This window comes from Nannobrachium achirus (genome assembly GCF_963921795.1).
Source record: "Nannobrachium achirus genome assembly, chromosome: 8".
Classification (NCBI taxonomy): Eukaryota; Metazoa; Chordata; class Actinopteri; order Myctophiformes; family Myctophidae; genus Nannobrachium; species Nannobrachium achirus.
The window spans coordinates 11,110,810-11,124,361 of record NC_137817.1 but is presented as its reverse complement, the minus strand read 5'-3'; the positions used below and the strand labels follow the sequence as shown (position 1 = coordinate 11,124,361).

Here is a 13,552-nt window from a genome sequence, read left to right as displayed (position 1 = left end):
AAGTTTTTTCAAAAATACTCAAAGTCTCTAAGAATTGAACACACAGGACCTCAATGGAAACAAGTCTTCAGGACTTTTTGGGGTTAGGGTTAGTGACTGTCACTGTACATTTCTGTCTAATAAAGCACTGTTTCTATGTCAAGGTCTCCCCATAACTCTGACAGTGGTTCCATTTGTACGCTGTCAGAGTTACAGACCTGTATGGTTCAATTTAGACCCCCCTCCCCCCTAAAGGAACCCACAGAGTCCCTGAAATCCACTTTGAGAATCACTGTAATAAAGTATTCAATCAATTAATCGAAAGTAACTCAGAATTGTAATCAAATACAGTACTTGAGTGCGACAGCCTGCGCACAATGCTGGCCATTGTTTCACGTGCTATAAAACGCAGTTACGTTTATGTTGTGTAATTACAGCCCAGCTACCCATCATTATTAAAGTTACGGCCTCAAACGACAACGTGCCTGGACTCATGGTGCCCCCCCCCCCCCCCCCGCTCTGAGTCATTTCCTCTCTGGGCTACGCATGTACAGTAAATAATGAGTGTGTGTGAGTGTGTTAGCCGTGTGTGTGCGTGTGTGTGTGTGTGTGTGTGTGTGTGTGTGTGTGTGTGTGTGTGTGTGTGTGTGTGTGCAAATGTGACTGTACAGTACCTTTGTCTGAACCAAAAGGTTTTGACATGGGTGGACAGTTGAGGAAATTCACGGAAAGTGAGGACATTTGTCTTGGCCGTGTATCATTGTGTGTGTGTGTGCGCGCGCGTGCGTGCGTGCGTGCGTGCGTGTGTGTGTGTGCGCGTGCGTGCATGAGTGTTTGTGCGTGCGTGTGTAGTGTGTGTGTGTGCGTGCACGTACCTCTGGTCTCGCGTGCGTGCATGAGTGTGTGCGTGCGTGCATGTGTGTGTGTGTGTGTGTGTGTGTGTGTGTGTGTGTGTGTGTGTGTGTGTGTGTGTGTGTGTGTGTGTGTGTGTGTAAGTGCGTGTGTGTGTGTGTGTGTGTGTGTGTGTGTGTGTGTGTGTGTGTGTGTGCGCGTACCTCTGGTCTCACAGATCATAACGTTGCTGTATTCGCTCTCTCCCCCGTCGTTGAAGCACTGCATCTTGATGTCATAGGACGTCTCGGGCTGGAGGTGACCAATCATATGCCAGTGTTTCACACCTGGAGTGTGTGTGGGGTGGGGTGGGGGGGGGGCACACATAAAAGGAGAAGGGGGGGCAAAGGTTAGAGTCCATTTACTATAGATGACTGTGTCGACTTTAACCCCCTCCCTCCCTGTGTAAACCTCTACAATCAATGCTTCACTAATTCTCTCTCTCTCTCTCGGTCTCAGGGACGTGCTTGCCATTGGGAAAAGCGGGACAACTTCCGAACGGCCGGTTCATTCCCGGCCGGCCCAGGCCGGCCATTAGGAAAAAAATTAAATTAAATGTCGGCCTTCGTTCCATTTTGGGGTCTGGGCGGCCAACAAAGTAAATCGTCACTGTTGGGCAGAAACCTTTTATCTCCAAGTTTCAAATTAGTTTTTTCGCAAAGCAAAGCCCTGCTTCATCAAGGCCGTCGCACAAAAGTAGTGAAAACAGCAGATCTACAAGCACACAACGCCTCGCGGTGCGAGGCGTTGTGTGCTTGTAGATCGGCTGTTTTCACTAGTTTAAATCATTTTTAAAATGATAAATACAAAACAAACGGTTTTGGACATACAAGGTTTCCACCCGACAACAACGAAATATAACTCATGTAATTGGCCCACTGGCTTGTCACTTGTCTCTATAGTGCGCAATGAGGGCCTCTCCAACTCTTTTTCCCGGGCTGAATCAGGGGCCCAGCACATCCCTGCTCCGTCTATATGTCCCTGTGTGTGTCTCTCTCTCTCTCTCTCTCTCTCTCTCTCTCAAGGTCATGTTCTTTCATGCTCTCTTTCCCCCATTCTCTCTCTCTGTCTCTCTCTCTCCTGTGAGCACAGAGACAGTTGCTTTACTCCACACCAGCTCCATATAAGGCCGCTTCATGTTTGTACTGGCTTGCATCCAGCATTCCCACTCTGCACACACACACACTCACACTCACACACCGACTACTGCTATGCTAGCTCACACAATCACACTATGTGCTCGTGCTAATCGGAGACGGGGATAGGACAATCTCCGACATGGACACGGTCCATTTCAAACAACCGAGGCGGAAACTGAGCCGCCGCTGTCCATATTTCTGCTGCTGTTTCCAGCACAGAGTGTAACAAAAGCTTTGTTGGGATTGCGTTTAGCAACTTCTCCGTCGGCGTAATAAATCGAACCTCCGTCTTCCGGCAGCTGTTAGCGATGAGGACAAAGCAACCTGCTTTCCCCCGACGGACACCGGATCTTGCTCAGTCGTTTTGCAACAGATCCCATATTGATACCAAAGCGTGGTGCAAACAAACACCAGACGCGGTCGGTGTTCAAACACAAAGATAAAGAAAGCACAAAAACAAACTGAGACAGATTAGCACGCGGGCGCAGCTTCCAGCCGGGCCATGAGGCTGCTCTTATCTGGGGGCGGAAGCGGCCGTGTCCATGTGGGCCCTGACAGCCAGCGAGCCACAGGGGACACAGAGCCAGAGGTTAAGAGGCTGGAGAGGAGCCTTCCTCCACTCCCCTTAAAACCAGGCAGAGCTGTTAGCATTCCTGTCCGGCAACCTGAGCCCCCGCGGCACCGGCCGCTCTCCTATTTCAGTTCAGGGCCATTAGTAGGCAGTCATTTATTAAAAACACATTTTGTGAGTGCCTGCCTGGCTGCCCCGGCCCGGGCCATGCTGCTCACAACACATCAAACAACACAAATGCCTTGTCTTCAGCCCCCTCCTCTCGCCTAGCAGAGGGGTGTCTGTCCGCTACCACCCCCACCCTCCGTTTCAGCTTATCTGCACAGCGTTAGCCTAGCATCCGGACTATAGGCCCCGCCAGGCCAACACACAGTGTATAGCGCCACAGTACCTACTACAGCACCTCTTTGGTGTGTCTCATGTTACCGTCGTTTGGACGAGGGAATTGACGGCCCTGGCATTGCTGCGTTTGTTTCAAGTCACTCTTGCACAGCATGGAGGTAAAAAAAGACTGGAATATATGGCCGACCCCTTCATTTAAATGAAACACACCGAGCGTATATATGCCGCTAGGGGATCCCCTCCTTCATGTGCTGTCGTTCACATGAAGCATGGGCATTCCCAACGTCACAAACCGCTGGGGAGCGAGCCTGAATTTTGATGTTTTAAATGATCAATGTCATATTCATCTTACCGGCAATATCCGGTCTACAGACACACACAATGTGTTGCATGGCAAGACCATTGTATGACAAGGGGCATAAGTGGTTTTAACTGGAGTGTACATCTATACTATAATTTTGCGAATGTCTGTCTGAGTGAGTGAGTGAGTGTCTGTCTGTATGAAACAGCGTTTCTCCTCGGTGGCTGGAGCAATTGATCTGAAATCGCATCACCATCAGCATATGAACACACCTGACATAACTGTGAAGCCCGTTTGTCACTTTCACAAATCGTATGCTGTATAATAGCATTTTTATGGTGTATCTATATCTATTTAGCCTACAGTACCTTTTGTGACCACACATGTTAAGGGAGGGGCGCTGTTGTTCAGGCCATGCACAATCACACACAAACCCACACACACACACACACACACACACACACACACACACGGGGGGGGGGGGGGGCGGGGGGGAGTGTGTGTGTGTGTGCAGGCGGGCAGGCGGGCGGGCGGGCGGGGGGGGGGGGGGGGGGGTTAGCCATTAAACGAAACGGGTATTTCTTACATTGATGCTCCTACATATTATCATGCAAGCACCAGTTAAAGTTACTTTCCATCCCTCATATACTGTATGCACAGTGCACATCCCATAACCCACACACTGCACATCATTTTGGAGCTCATATCTTTGAACGGGTAAGGGCTAGTTTTTATACGTTCAGAGTTCAATCAACACAGCTGCCTAACAGTGCCTAAATGCCTAAAATATACTACTATATACTTTCAGCACATGACACCAGCAGTAACTCAGGTGTATACGGTAACTCTAACCCTAACTACTAAACCTAACCTCTAAAGCAGGGGTCTTCATCGTTTTCAGGCCAAGCACAATCATTAGTGTATTTTGGATTCATGTCAATTTGTGTTTTCAGATACGTATTTAACTACTTGAATCATCAATACATAACTTGACATTTTACTTATTTTACTCTGCTCTTTTCCCCCTCTACACCAAACGTCTTTGCCGAAAATAGCCGATCTACAAGCTCACAACACCTTGCAGCGCGAGGCGTTGTGAGCTTGTAGATCGGCTATTTTTGGCTAAAGTTTTCAGAATATGGAAGCTAAGATTTCGGAGGACCCCCTGTAGTGACTCTGAGGACCCACTAGGGGTCCCGGTCGCCCCTGTTGAAAACCTGTGCTCTAAAGGCCTAATGCTAAGCCCAACCCGAATCATTTCCTAATTGTAAAGCCTACAACCAAACTTATTTTTAACCACAAAAAAAAAAAAAAAGGAGGACCAGGACGATGTTTGCCAACGATGTGGTTCCGATGCAGAGGCGTGTAGACACTAGACAGACCACATGCAATCCGGCGTTCCTAGGCAGGGGTGTCGCACCAAATTCTGAGGTACAAGGATTCACTGCGGGGCCCCTGTGCTTTAACTACTGAAAAATAGCAGACATACAAACTCACAGCGCGGCACCGAGTGCCGCGCTGCGAGCTTGTAGATCTGCTATTTTTGAAAAAATCATGACAATCTATCAAGGTTTTTTTTCCCGAAAAACCTATGTTTCGATGTCAGTGGAGCTCAAACCTTTTCATGTGCAGGACCCCCAAAATGGTATGTATTTGGCCACGGACCCCCCATCTCAAAATATTTAGTTCCAGGGACCCCCCCCCCCCCCCAGAAGCAAAATTTGAGTTACAAACGTTCGCTTTAAAAATACATATATTCAAAGATTTGCACACATTTTCACAACTTTTTCAAAAATAGCAGATCTACAAGCTCGCAGCGCGGCACTCGGTGCCGCGCTGTGAGCTTGTATATCTGCTATTTTTCAATAGCTAAAGTATAAAATAATTAAGGCCCCTCCATTCCAACACCTTGGGCCCTATAGTGACTCAGTCCCACTTTCCTACCCCCCTTGTGACGCCCCTGTTCCTGCTAGGTTTACCTTCAACCACGTCGCGCTTGTAGTCGCTGTCGTTGTCGCTGTCTGTGGGCCGGTAGTAGATGTAGAAACCCTGGATGGGTGTGTTGTTGTTGCTGGAGGGAGTGTACTGTGTGGAGAGAGAGAGAGAGAGAGAGAGAGAGAGAGAGAGAGAGAGAGAGAGCAGGGGCGTCAATTGGGTATGGCAGGGGTATGCACTGCAGCTGCCATACCCTGGGTCCATGGGGGAGAAAATAAAAGTTACTTTTAAATATAAATCCATGAATGTCTCTTTGTCTATCTGTGCTGGTTATTATGTTGGTAGATTACAGTAAAATAACTACAAATGCAAAATGTAACAAAATGGTCACTTTAACAAGGTATTATGATTATATTCTCCAGACTTGTATTCTTCCCAGCTTGACAACATGGTATATTCCCAGGTTCCGCATGTCAGCTGCACAGGTGCAATGCATTTTATTGTTAATTGTGGCACGTTTACTAACATGCCAAGTTTAGTTGCACTTGAACAACCGTTCCAGGCTGCCATATCCAGCCCAAGAAACCCTAGAAACCTGTGTAAAAAACTGAATTGTGAAAATAGCCGATCGCCTCGCCTCGCAGCGCAAGGCGTTGTGAGCATGTAGATCTGCTATTTTCACAATAGAACCGTGTTATACAAAATGTAATGCCTCTTTGCTAGCTTTTGCTGAACTGACGCCACTGAGAGAGAGAGAGAGAGACCAAAACCTTACGTCAGTCATTCATCAGTGCCTCGTTTACACATAATACACCCTAAAGCAGGAGTCTTCAACGTGAGAGGCGTTGTGAGCTTGTAGATCTGCTATTTTTGGCTAAAGTTCTCAGAATATGGACGCTAGGGTTCAAATCGTTAATATTAAAAAATGAGAATTATCACACAAAGATTCGGAGGACCCCCTTGTAGTAACTCTGAGGACCGCCCTAGGGGTCCCGGACTCCCTGTTGAAGACCCCTGCCTTACATTAGTCATTCATCAGTGCTTTGTTTACACATAATACACCCTAAAGGCCCGCAACGGAAACGGGCTGTCAGCTTTTGTTTGCGTTTTTTATCCTTCAGATAATGGTGGCCTATGCGTGCATGTATTATATTGCATTGTCAATACAAGATGTCAAAGTCGAAGTCCAGTGTTTCTCAACTCTGTTTTAGCTCTGGACCACAAGCACAGTGTTTCCCAAACACTGGGTCAGGAGTCAGGACACATGTTTGGGTCCCAGGGAACCATTTTTATGGGTATATATTATTGCAACCGTAGGTCGCAGTTTAGTATGTGAACGGTCACAACTTGTCCGTATGTATCTCTGTCACGCCTGACACTGTGGTTCTATGGGTTTGTCGCTCTGACATCATGCTCTGACATCACTGTGATGTCACACTAACAGAATCCCTTTTATGCCCATATATGGAGTTCCCTGATGTCAACAATATTACGCCCATATCTAACAGGACTTCATATGGAAATGCCCATATGTGGAGTCCACATCGGCCACATACCACACAAACGGCTGGTTCTACAGACAGGCTCACAATGTGTCTCATCATGATGCATTATGAGATTGTAGATTGGCTATTTTCACTATATTTACATTCACATGTAATAATTATGCTGGGACCTCTCATGGTCCATCGACCAGCGGTGGAGAAACAAAACGTCAGTCCATCACCGCCGTCTGGCCGAGGGTTTTTCCAGGGGTAATAAATAAAAGTAATGGTCGAGAGCTTTCTTATCAGCAGATGTCCCGGCGGCACTGAGCCATCGTGATTGCACTTGTCTGCGGTTATGTGGAGGAAGTAATAAGGGCCGTTTGGGGTTAAGAAAATGCAGGGGGAACTATCTCCGTCCATCTGCGTTGTGGAGCGGAGAGGGGAAAAAAAAAAAAAACATGTTCTGAAGCCAGGCCCGGTCCAGGTCCAAGCGCGCCTTGATCTCTAGGCGAAACGGTCTAATCTGCATGGCTGGTCAATTAAGAGTCTGATGGAGTCTCCTGTTGCTAAAGACCCACCTGCAGCTCTGGGCGGCTGGGCCCATACATCACCTACGCCATCTGGAAAAAACACTAACGTCGGCCCTTTACAAATTGTTCTGCAGCTGGCCGTCCAGTCTCACGCACGGTACGCGCGCGTGTGTGTGTGTGTGTCCGTGTGTGTGTGTCCGTGTGTGTGTGTGTGTGTGTGTGTGTGTGTGTGTGTGTGTGTGTGTGTGTGTGTGTGTGTGTGTGTGTGTGTCCATGTGTTAGGGCATTCACAAATAGTGATTTTTAGTATTCGAATTATTCGACCTCAAAGTATTCGAATAGTCGAATATTCGACAGGACTGGCCAAACTGTCAAAGCAGTAAGCAAGAGGCGAACGTGAGACGTTGTGAGCATGTAGATCGGCTATTTTCACAATATTTATCTGCGGAACAGAGTCACATTAAATGTAATAACTACAATTTCAAGTGCTTGTCAGGGTGGGGGTCCCCAGTTCAAATATGTTTATTTTGGGGGTCACGGCCTAAAAAGGTTTGAGAACCCCTGGTATAGAGCATTAACAAATTCATCCACCAGGGGCATTGACAACTCATTCTTATTACTTCCTATCTAGCCAAGCTTTACAAACGATATATTTTTAAAGAGAAAACAATAAAAAAAAAAAGAAAAAGAAAAAAGTGAATATTCGACTTCGGTGAGCAACGTCGAATAGTGACTTTGATATTCGAATATTCGAATATTTGGTGAATGCCCTAGTGTCCGTGTGTCCATGTGTGTGTGTGTGTGTGTGTGTGTCCATGTGTGTGTGTGTGTGTGTGTGTGTGTCCATGTGTGTGTGTGTTCAGTACTCACAGTCCAGCGGAGCATGATCTGAGTGTCACTGATGGCGTCCGTGGATGAGATGTGGGGCCCGGCGACGGGACGGTCTGAGTAGGGCGGGCTGGCCTGGGACACCTGGTAGGGTTTGGAGGGAATGCTGTGAGGACTCTCTCCGTACATGTTGATGGCCATCACACGGAACTTGTACGTCGCACCTGCAAAAGGAGAACATATTTAATATACATAGTACATACACACACATGTTTCAAATATATCGAACATTAGTTTCCACGGCAAATTATTCATGTAAAGTAACAATCCCTAAGTCATATCTTCGTTGACTCCCTCTCCCGATGGAGAGAAGTAAGTTCTACAATGTCTGAACTACAATAAAGATGGCGTCACATCTAGTGTCCAAATCGGGTGCTTCAAATAATGTTACTGACACTGTCACCCAGTACGTGTCCTATCCGACGCAGGGCCTACACATCTTTCATATTGCTGTTGTCAAAGTTGCGCAGGGTGAAAACTAATCTCTCAAGACGGATTCTGCTCTGTCAGCACTTCTGCCTTAAACATGTAATGTTGTTGTTTTTTTTTAATATAATTTTTATCCCACGATTTTGCAACCCATTTTCACCCAGTGCCAATTGCCTATGTAATCCTGGGCTCTGCTCTCCCTCTGCCGCGCCTGGGGAGACAACGGACTGACCTCATGCTTCCTTCAATGCATGAGTAGTCCAAGTTGTTTCTTTTCACCTGACAGGGGGGATTTTCCCCGGGATGGACGTAGCGCGTGGAAGGAACACGTTATTCCAACCAGTTCCTTTCCCCTCCATCAAGCGCCCCGGCTGGCCAGGGGGAGGCATTATTGAGACAAGGATTACTGCATGTTTTTGTGAGGGTATCAACCCTAGGAGAAATGTAATGTTGTTGTTAACACAGAAGCACCCAGGAGGACTAAAAAAAGGGGAGGAGTTAAACACGAGTTCCTGTTTAACACCATGACTCGCGATGGGTTCCCAGACTGGGTGAATACACGGAGCATGTCTTTCCCAGGAGTCTCGCCCAGGCGTACAGGGTCTTGAGGTTAGGTTTAGGCATTATTTCTGTGAGGTTCGGGTTCAGGTTAGGGTTAGTGTTTCTAAGGTTAGGGTTAGGTTTAAGCATAGTTTTAGTGAAGTTGTTATGGTTAAGGTTTAAGGCAAGCGCAATAAAGGCAAAACAGCAAGGAAAGAGGGGGTCCCATCATCGCACAGAGTTGTGGGTATTTGGCGTAGTGTGAAGGACAAAGCTGTACAAAGTGAACTCACCAGGCTCCAGACTTCGTACTTCCACAGACAGCTTGAGAGGGGAGATGTTATCGGCGGCCACGACCCACTCGGCGCTGCGGCCGCGCCGGTACTCCACCCGGAAGGCGGTGATAGGAGAGCCGCCGTTGGCCCGCGGGATCCACGTCACGTACACCGAACTCTCTGTCGCCATGGAGATGGTGGGCCGGTCAGGAGCCTCCGGCACTGTGAAGAGGTTTTAATGGGAAATGAATGGAAAAAAGCAAGATCTTGAGAAATATCTTTCCATAGAGATAAAAGCTGAAAGTGGCGTATCGTGGCTTATAACAAGAAAAGAACAACAACAACAGTTAGCGCTATAGAGTACTGAAGTCTGATGACAAAAAAGAAAAAAGAAAAAGTGTGTCCCCCCCCCAAAACATCAATTATAATCCGGCTTTTTGAAATCATGATTATGAATCAACTGAAAAAGTTCTGCAAGTTTAGAAATGACCCAACGATATAATCAGCCCCACGTCGTGTTGCGCACAGAAAAGCCAGACTTGTTTTATTTTTGTAACACAGTTCTTATATTACATGACTGTTACGGGGATTTTGAATGTGAAAAAAAAACAACAACTTCATGACCTAAGGGCGTGGGTTTGACGTCAGGCTTCGCGTACTCTATGGGAAGCATAAAGTATATAATATCACATCCATCTTGCGTGTAGGACAGAACATATTCAGAGAGAGAGAGAGAGAGAGAAAGAAAAACACATAGGAATAGACATCACAGTGTACCGACATGCCGTGGAGGAATGTGTACTTACTGCCTGGGCTCTTAGCCACATAGTTAGAGAGGGCAGGAGAGAGAGAGAGAGAGAGAGAGAGAGAGTGAGAGAGAAGGAAAGTTAGCAAAAAACAAGCTAATGTGAGTTTCAGCAGAACAGAGCAGCTTGTCAACGCCACACAGAAAAATACTGAGTTGTTCCATTTAAAGGCAGGGTAAATGTTACAAGGTTAAAGCTCTATTATTCAGATAGTAATCATTGCTGTGTTTGTTCAATAACAGGGGTCTCAGAAAATACATTTTCAGGTGGGTTGCCAATTTCAGCCAATCAGGAGAGAGTACCCGTCAGCTTAAAGGCCCATTCCCACTGGGCCAGATAACAGATAAAAAAATCTCTTTCTCCAGATATTTTTCCATTCAAAGTGGATGGTAGATACAGATAAAAGAAAAATCTGCCACAGATAAAAGAAATATCTGTGGCAGATATTTTTTTTAATCTGTATCTACCATCCACTTTGAATGGAAACATATCTGGAGAAAGAGATTTATTTATCTGTTATCTGGCCCAGTGGGAACGGGCCTTATAACTTATATGGGCTGTTGATTGTCTTAAGTACCATCTCTTATGCCTTAACTCACTCAGTGCCAATGACAATGACTGCTTTTTTCAATGGGCCCTGTGTGCCAATGCCGTCTTTGACGTCTTTAGATCAAAGGCTATAATATTTAATTGTTTTTTGTTTTTTTTTGTTTTTTTTAAGATGTCAAAATGACCTGAGATCAGAGAGATGCTTTTCTCTGTTTGTGTGTTGGCTCCCTCGTTTAGCTGATTGAGAAAATGTGTGTTCATTCTAGTGGATGGACACTTTTTTTCATTCAAACAGCTCTATCTCTGGAACCATTTGTCTGATTGACAAAATTATTTTTGCCACTGAATCACAACAACTGTGTCTGTTTCTGTGGGGAAAACAATTATAAAATTATAAAAAAATTATTAAAAAAAAAACTTTTTTTTTCATTGCATAGTAAAGAAAAACATACAAAATCGTGGCACATCTACCTTGGAGCCATTTTGGCACTTGGCATTGAGAGAGTTTTTAACTTAAAGGCCTGTCCTTTAAGTTTGGTTTGGTGTCGACCACCAAACTTTTCGTCAGAAAGGTTTAACTAAAAGAATCACGTCATGATGTCACCTTACATCACCTCATCAAAGATCAAACCCTGGATATCCATACTGTCACTGTGACATCACTTCCTGTTCCACTTTCTGATGTCATCAATCCCAGGCCCTAACTGGCCCAAAAGCCAGCTTTACTCTGATCGCAGATGATGCCCTGTTAGGGTACCCCCTTATGCCCATATATGGAGATCCCCAGGCATCAAACCCAGGCCCTAACTCGCCATGGCCCTGCTTGGCTTTACTAATTAACATACATTGTATACCCATATATGGATATTCCTATATTATCAATATTAAGGACATTATTACGGATATTATGTTATCAATATTAAGGACATATCTGGGAATGCCCATATATGGGCATGTTTTGACATAACATTCTTGACTATCATGCAGGGGTCTCTACATATGAGTAACTGGTCCCATATACATCACTGGCCAGATGGCCAAGAATTCTTGGCCGCATGGCACCCTGAGGTGTCTTACTAGTTAAAGAGCTGGAGAGACAGGGAGACGCATGTCACTGAATAAACACTCTATAGAGCAATGAGTACAAACAGAATATAAAGCTATTTAACACTTATTCTAACAAAAATAAAATCACTTACCCTACCTTTAAAAATGCAAATGGTTAAGCAAACATTCCACAGCATGAACGCACGGCACACACACACACACACACACACACACACACACACACACACACACACACACACACACACACACACACACACACACACACACACACACACACACACACACACACACACACACACACACACACACACACACACACACACACACACACACACACACACTCCCTATATGAATCCACCATTACAGGCATGTACAATCTCACACTTGTAGCACAACGATATGTCTTCCCAGAGCATGGAGCTGTTTGGTCATATTCCAACAGTGCGGAGATGCAAAGCAGACCACATCTAAAACACTAAGCCCCTGATATGCATCCACCAGCATCGGTCATGAACTCGGCCATAACTCTAAGGCAACAGCACTCTGTGAAAACCCACCCCTCTTATCTGTCTGAGCAAACATTTATCCCACACTGCATGGTCTCAGTTCAACATGACAGCCACAGCCTGTTCATAGACACGGCTCGAGCATGACGTTTACTTTTCCCACTGGCGCTGGGCGATACGGACACAATCGAAACATCGCAATAGTCTGAAAGAATACCCCGATATGTCGATATTGCGTCGATAATATATATATTTTAAACATATAATATGTATAAAATGGCGCACAAGTAGACCAGACATGGCCACAAGTGAACAAGGTGCAAGTTAGTCTAGTTAGCAGTTAGCACTATTCTGTAGCACAGGGGTTTTCAAAGTGGGTGACGGGGCACCCTGGGGTGCCGTGACGGCAGTCCAGGGGTGCCGCGAGATAATTTGATAATATTTGGAATTTATTTGGACACTTGAAAAAAATATTTAGTATCATTTTAAATGTGAAGTACAAAGTTATTCAGTCAGTTCTAACCAAAATGGCTATTATCTCAACGTTTTCCTCGCAACATAATCACTAAAATATCGTCACTGTCGGGCAGAAACCTCATATCTCCAAGTTTCAAATGTGTACGTCTTTTGGTAAAGCAAAGCCCTGCTTCATCATACAAGATAGTTTAGTACATTTTATAGATGATAAATACAAAATGAACGGTTTTGGACATACATGGTTTCCACCCGACAACGACGATATGCTATAAATATAAGGTGCTGGGAGTGAAAATTATAATGTAGGGGTGCCTCGGATTAAAAAAAAAAAAATGATGGGGTGCCCTGAGACAAAAAAGTTTGGGAACCCCTGCTGTAGCATCAAGGATTTCCAAACTCAGGCTGTTATCCTTGTCAACCAAAGCGGTTGCGAAGGCTCTGCACTTGCCCACCATTGATGAGCTTCTGAGCCAACACACCTGGAGCAAATGATAAGAACGCATTCAAAAGCACGGACAAGCGAGAAGCGACCATCAACAGACATCGCCACAGCTCTGCCAGTGAGTCTGATGCTGCGTTCACACACTGGCAGATACAAAAGCGACAAACAGCATATTTGTAGCTTTGTAGCTGCAGTTGAAACTAGCTCAACTTGTGTGTAGCTTTATAGCTTTTGCAGCCAACATCAGATGTTATCTTTTTTTCCCCGTCATGTCGCTGGCTTCCATTGAAAATAAACGCTAGCCTGTATCTTTGTAGCTGCCAGTGTGAACAGGACAGGAGGCAAGCAGGGCTACACCAGCCCACACTCAGACTGCAGCAACTTACTGTGGTAGCTG

The 13,552-nt window shown here is 45.6% G+C and overlaps 1 protein-coding gene across 1 annotated transcript in view; it reads right to left on the bottom strand.

Annotated features, from left to right (window-relative positions):
• Window positions 1–13,552, bottom strand: part of cdon (cell adhesion associated, oncogene regulated) — an 89,425-nt gene that overhangs the window by 10,404 nt on the left and 65,469 nt on the right. Inside the window, exons 11-14 of the mRNA XM_080731621.1 lie at window positions 9,326–9,529; window positions 8,046–8,227; window positions 5,203–5,308; window positions 1,035–1,157 (exon numbers count right to left, since the gene is read on the bottom strand). Coding sequence (XP_080587747.1) covers window positions 1,035–1,157; window positions 5,203–5,308; window positions 8,046–8,227; window positions 9,326–9,529 — 615 coding nt within the window. The remainder of the gene's footprint in view (window positions 1–1,034; window positions 1,158–5,202; window positions 5,309–8,045; window positions 8,228–9,325; window positions 9,530–13,552) is intronic.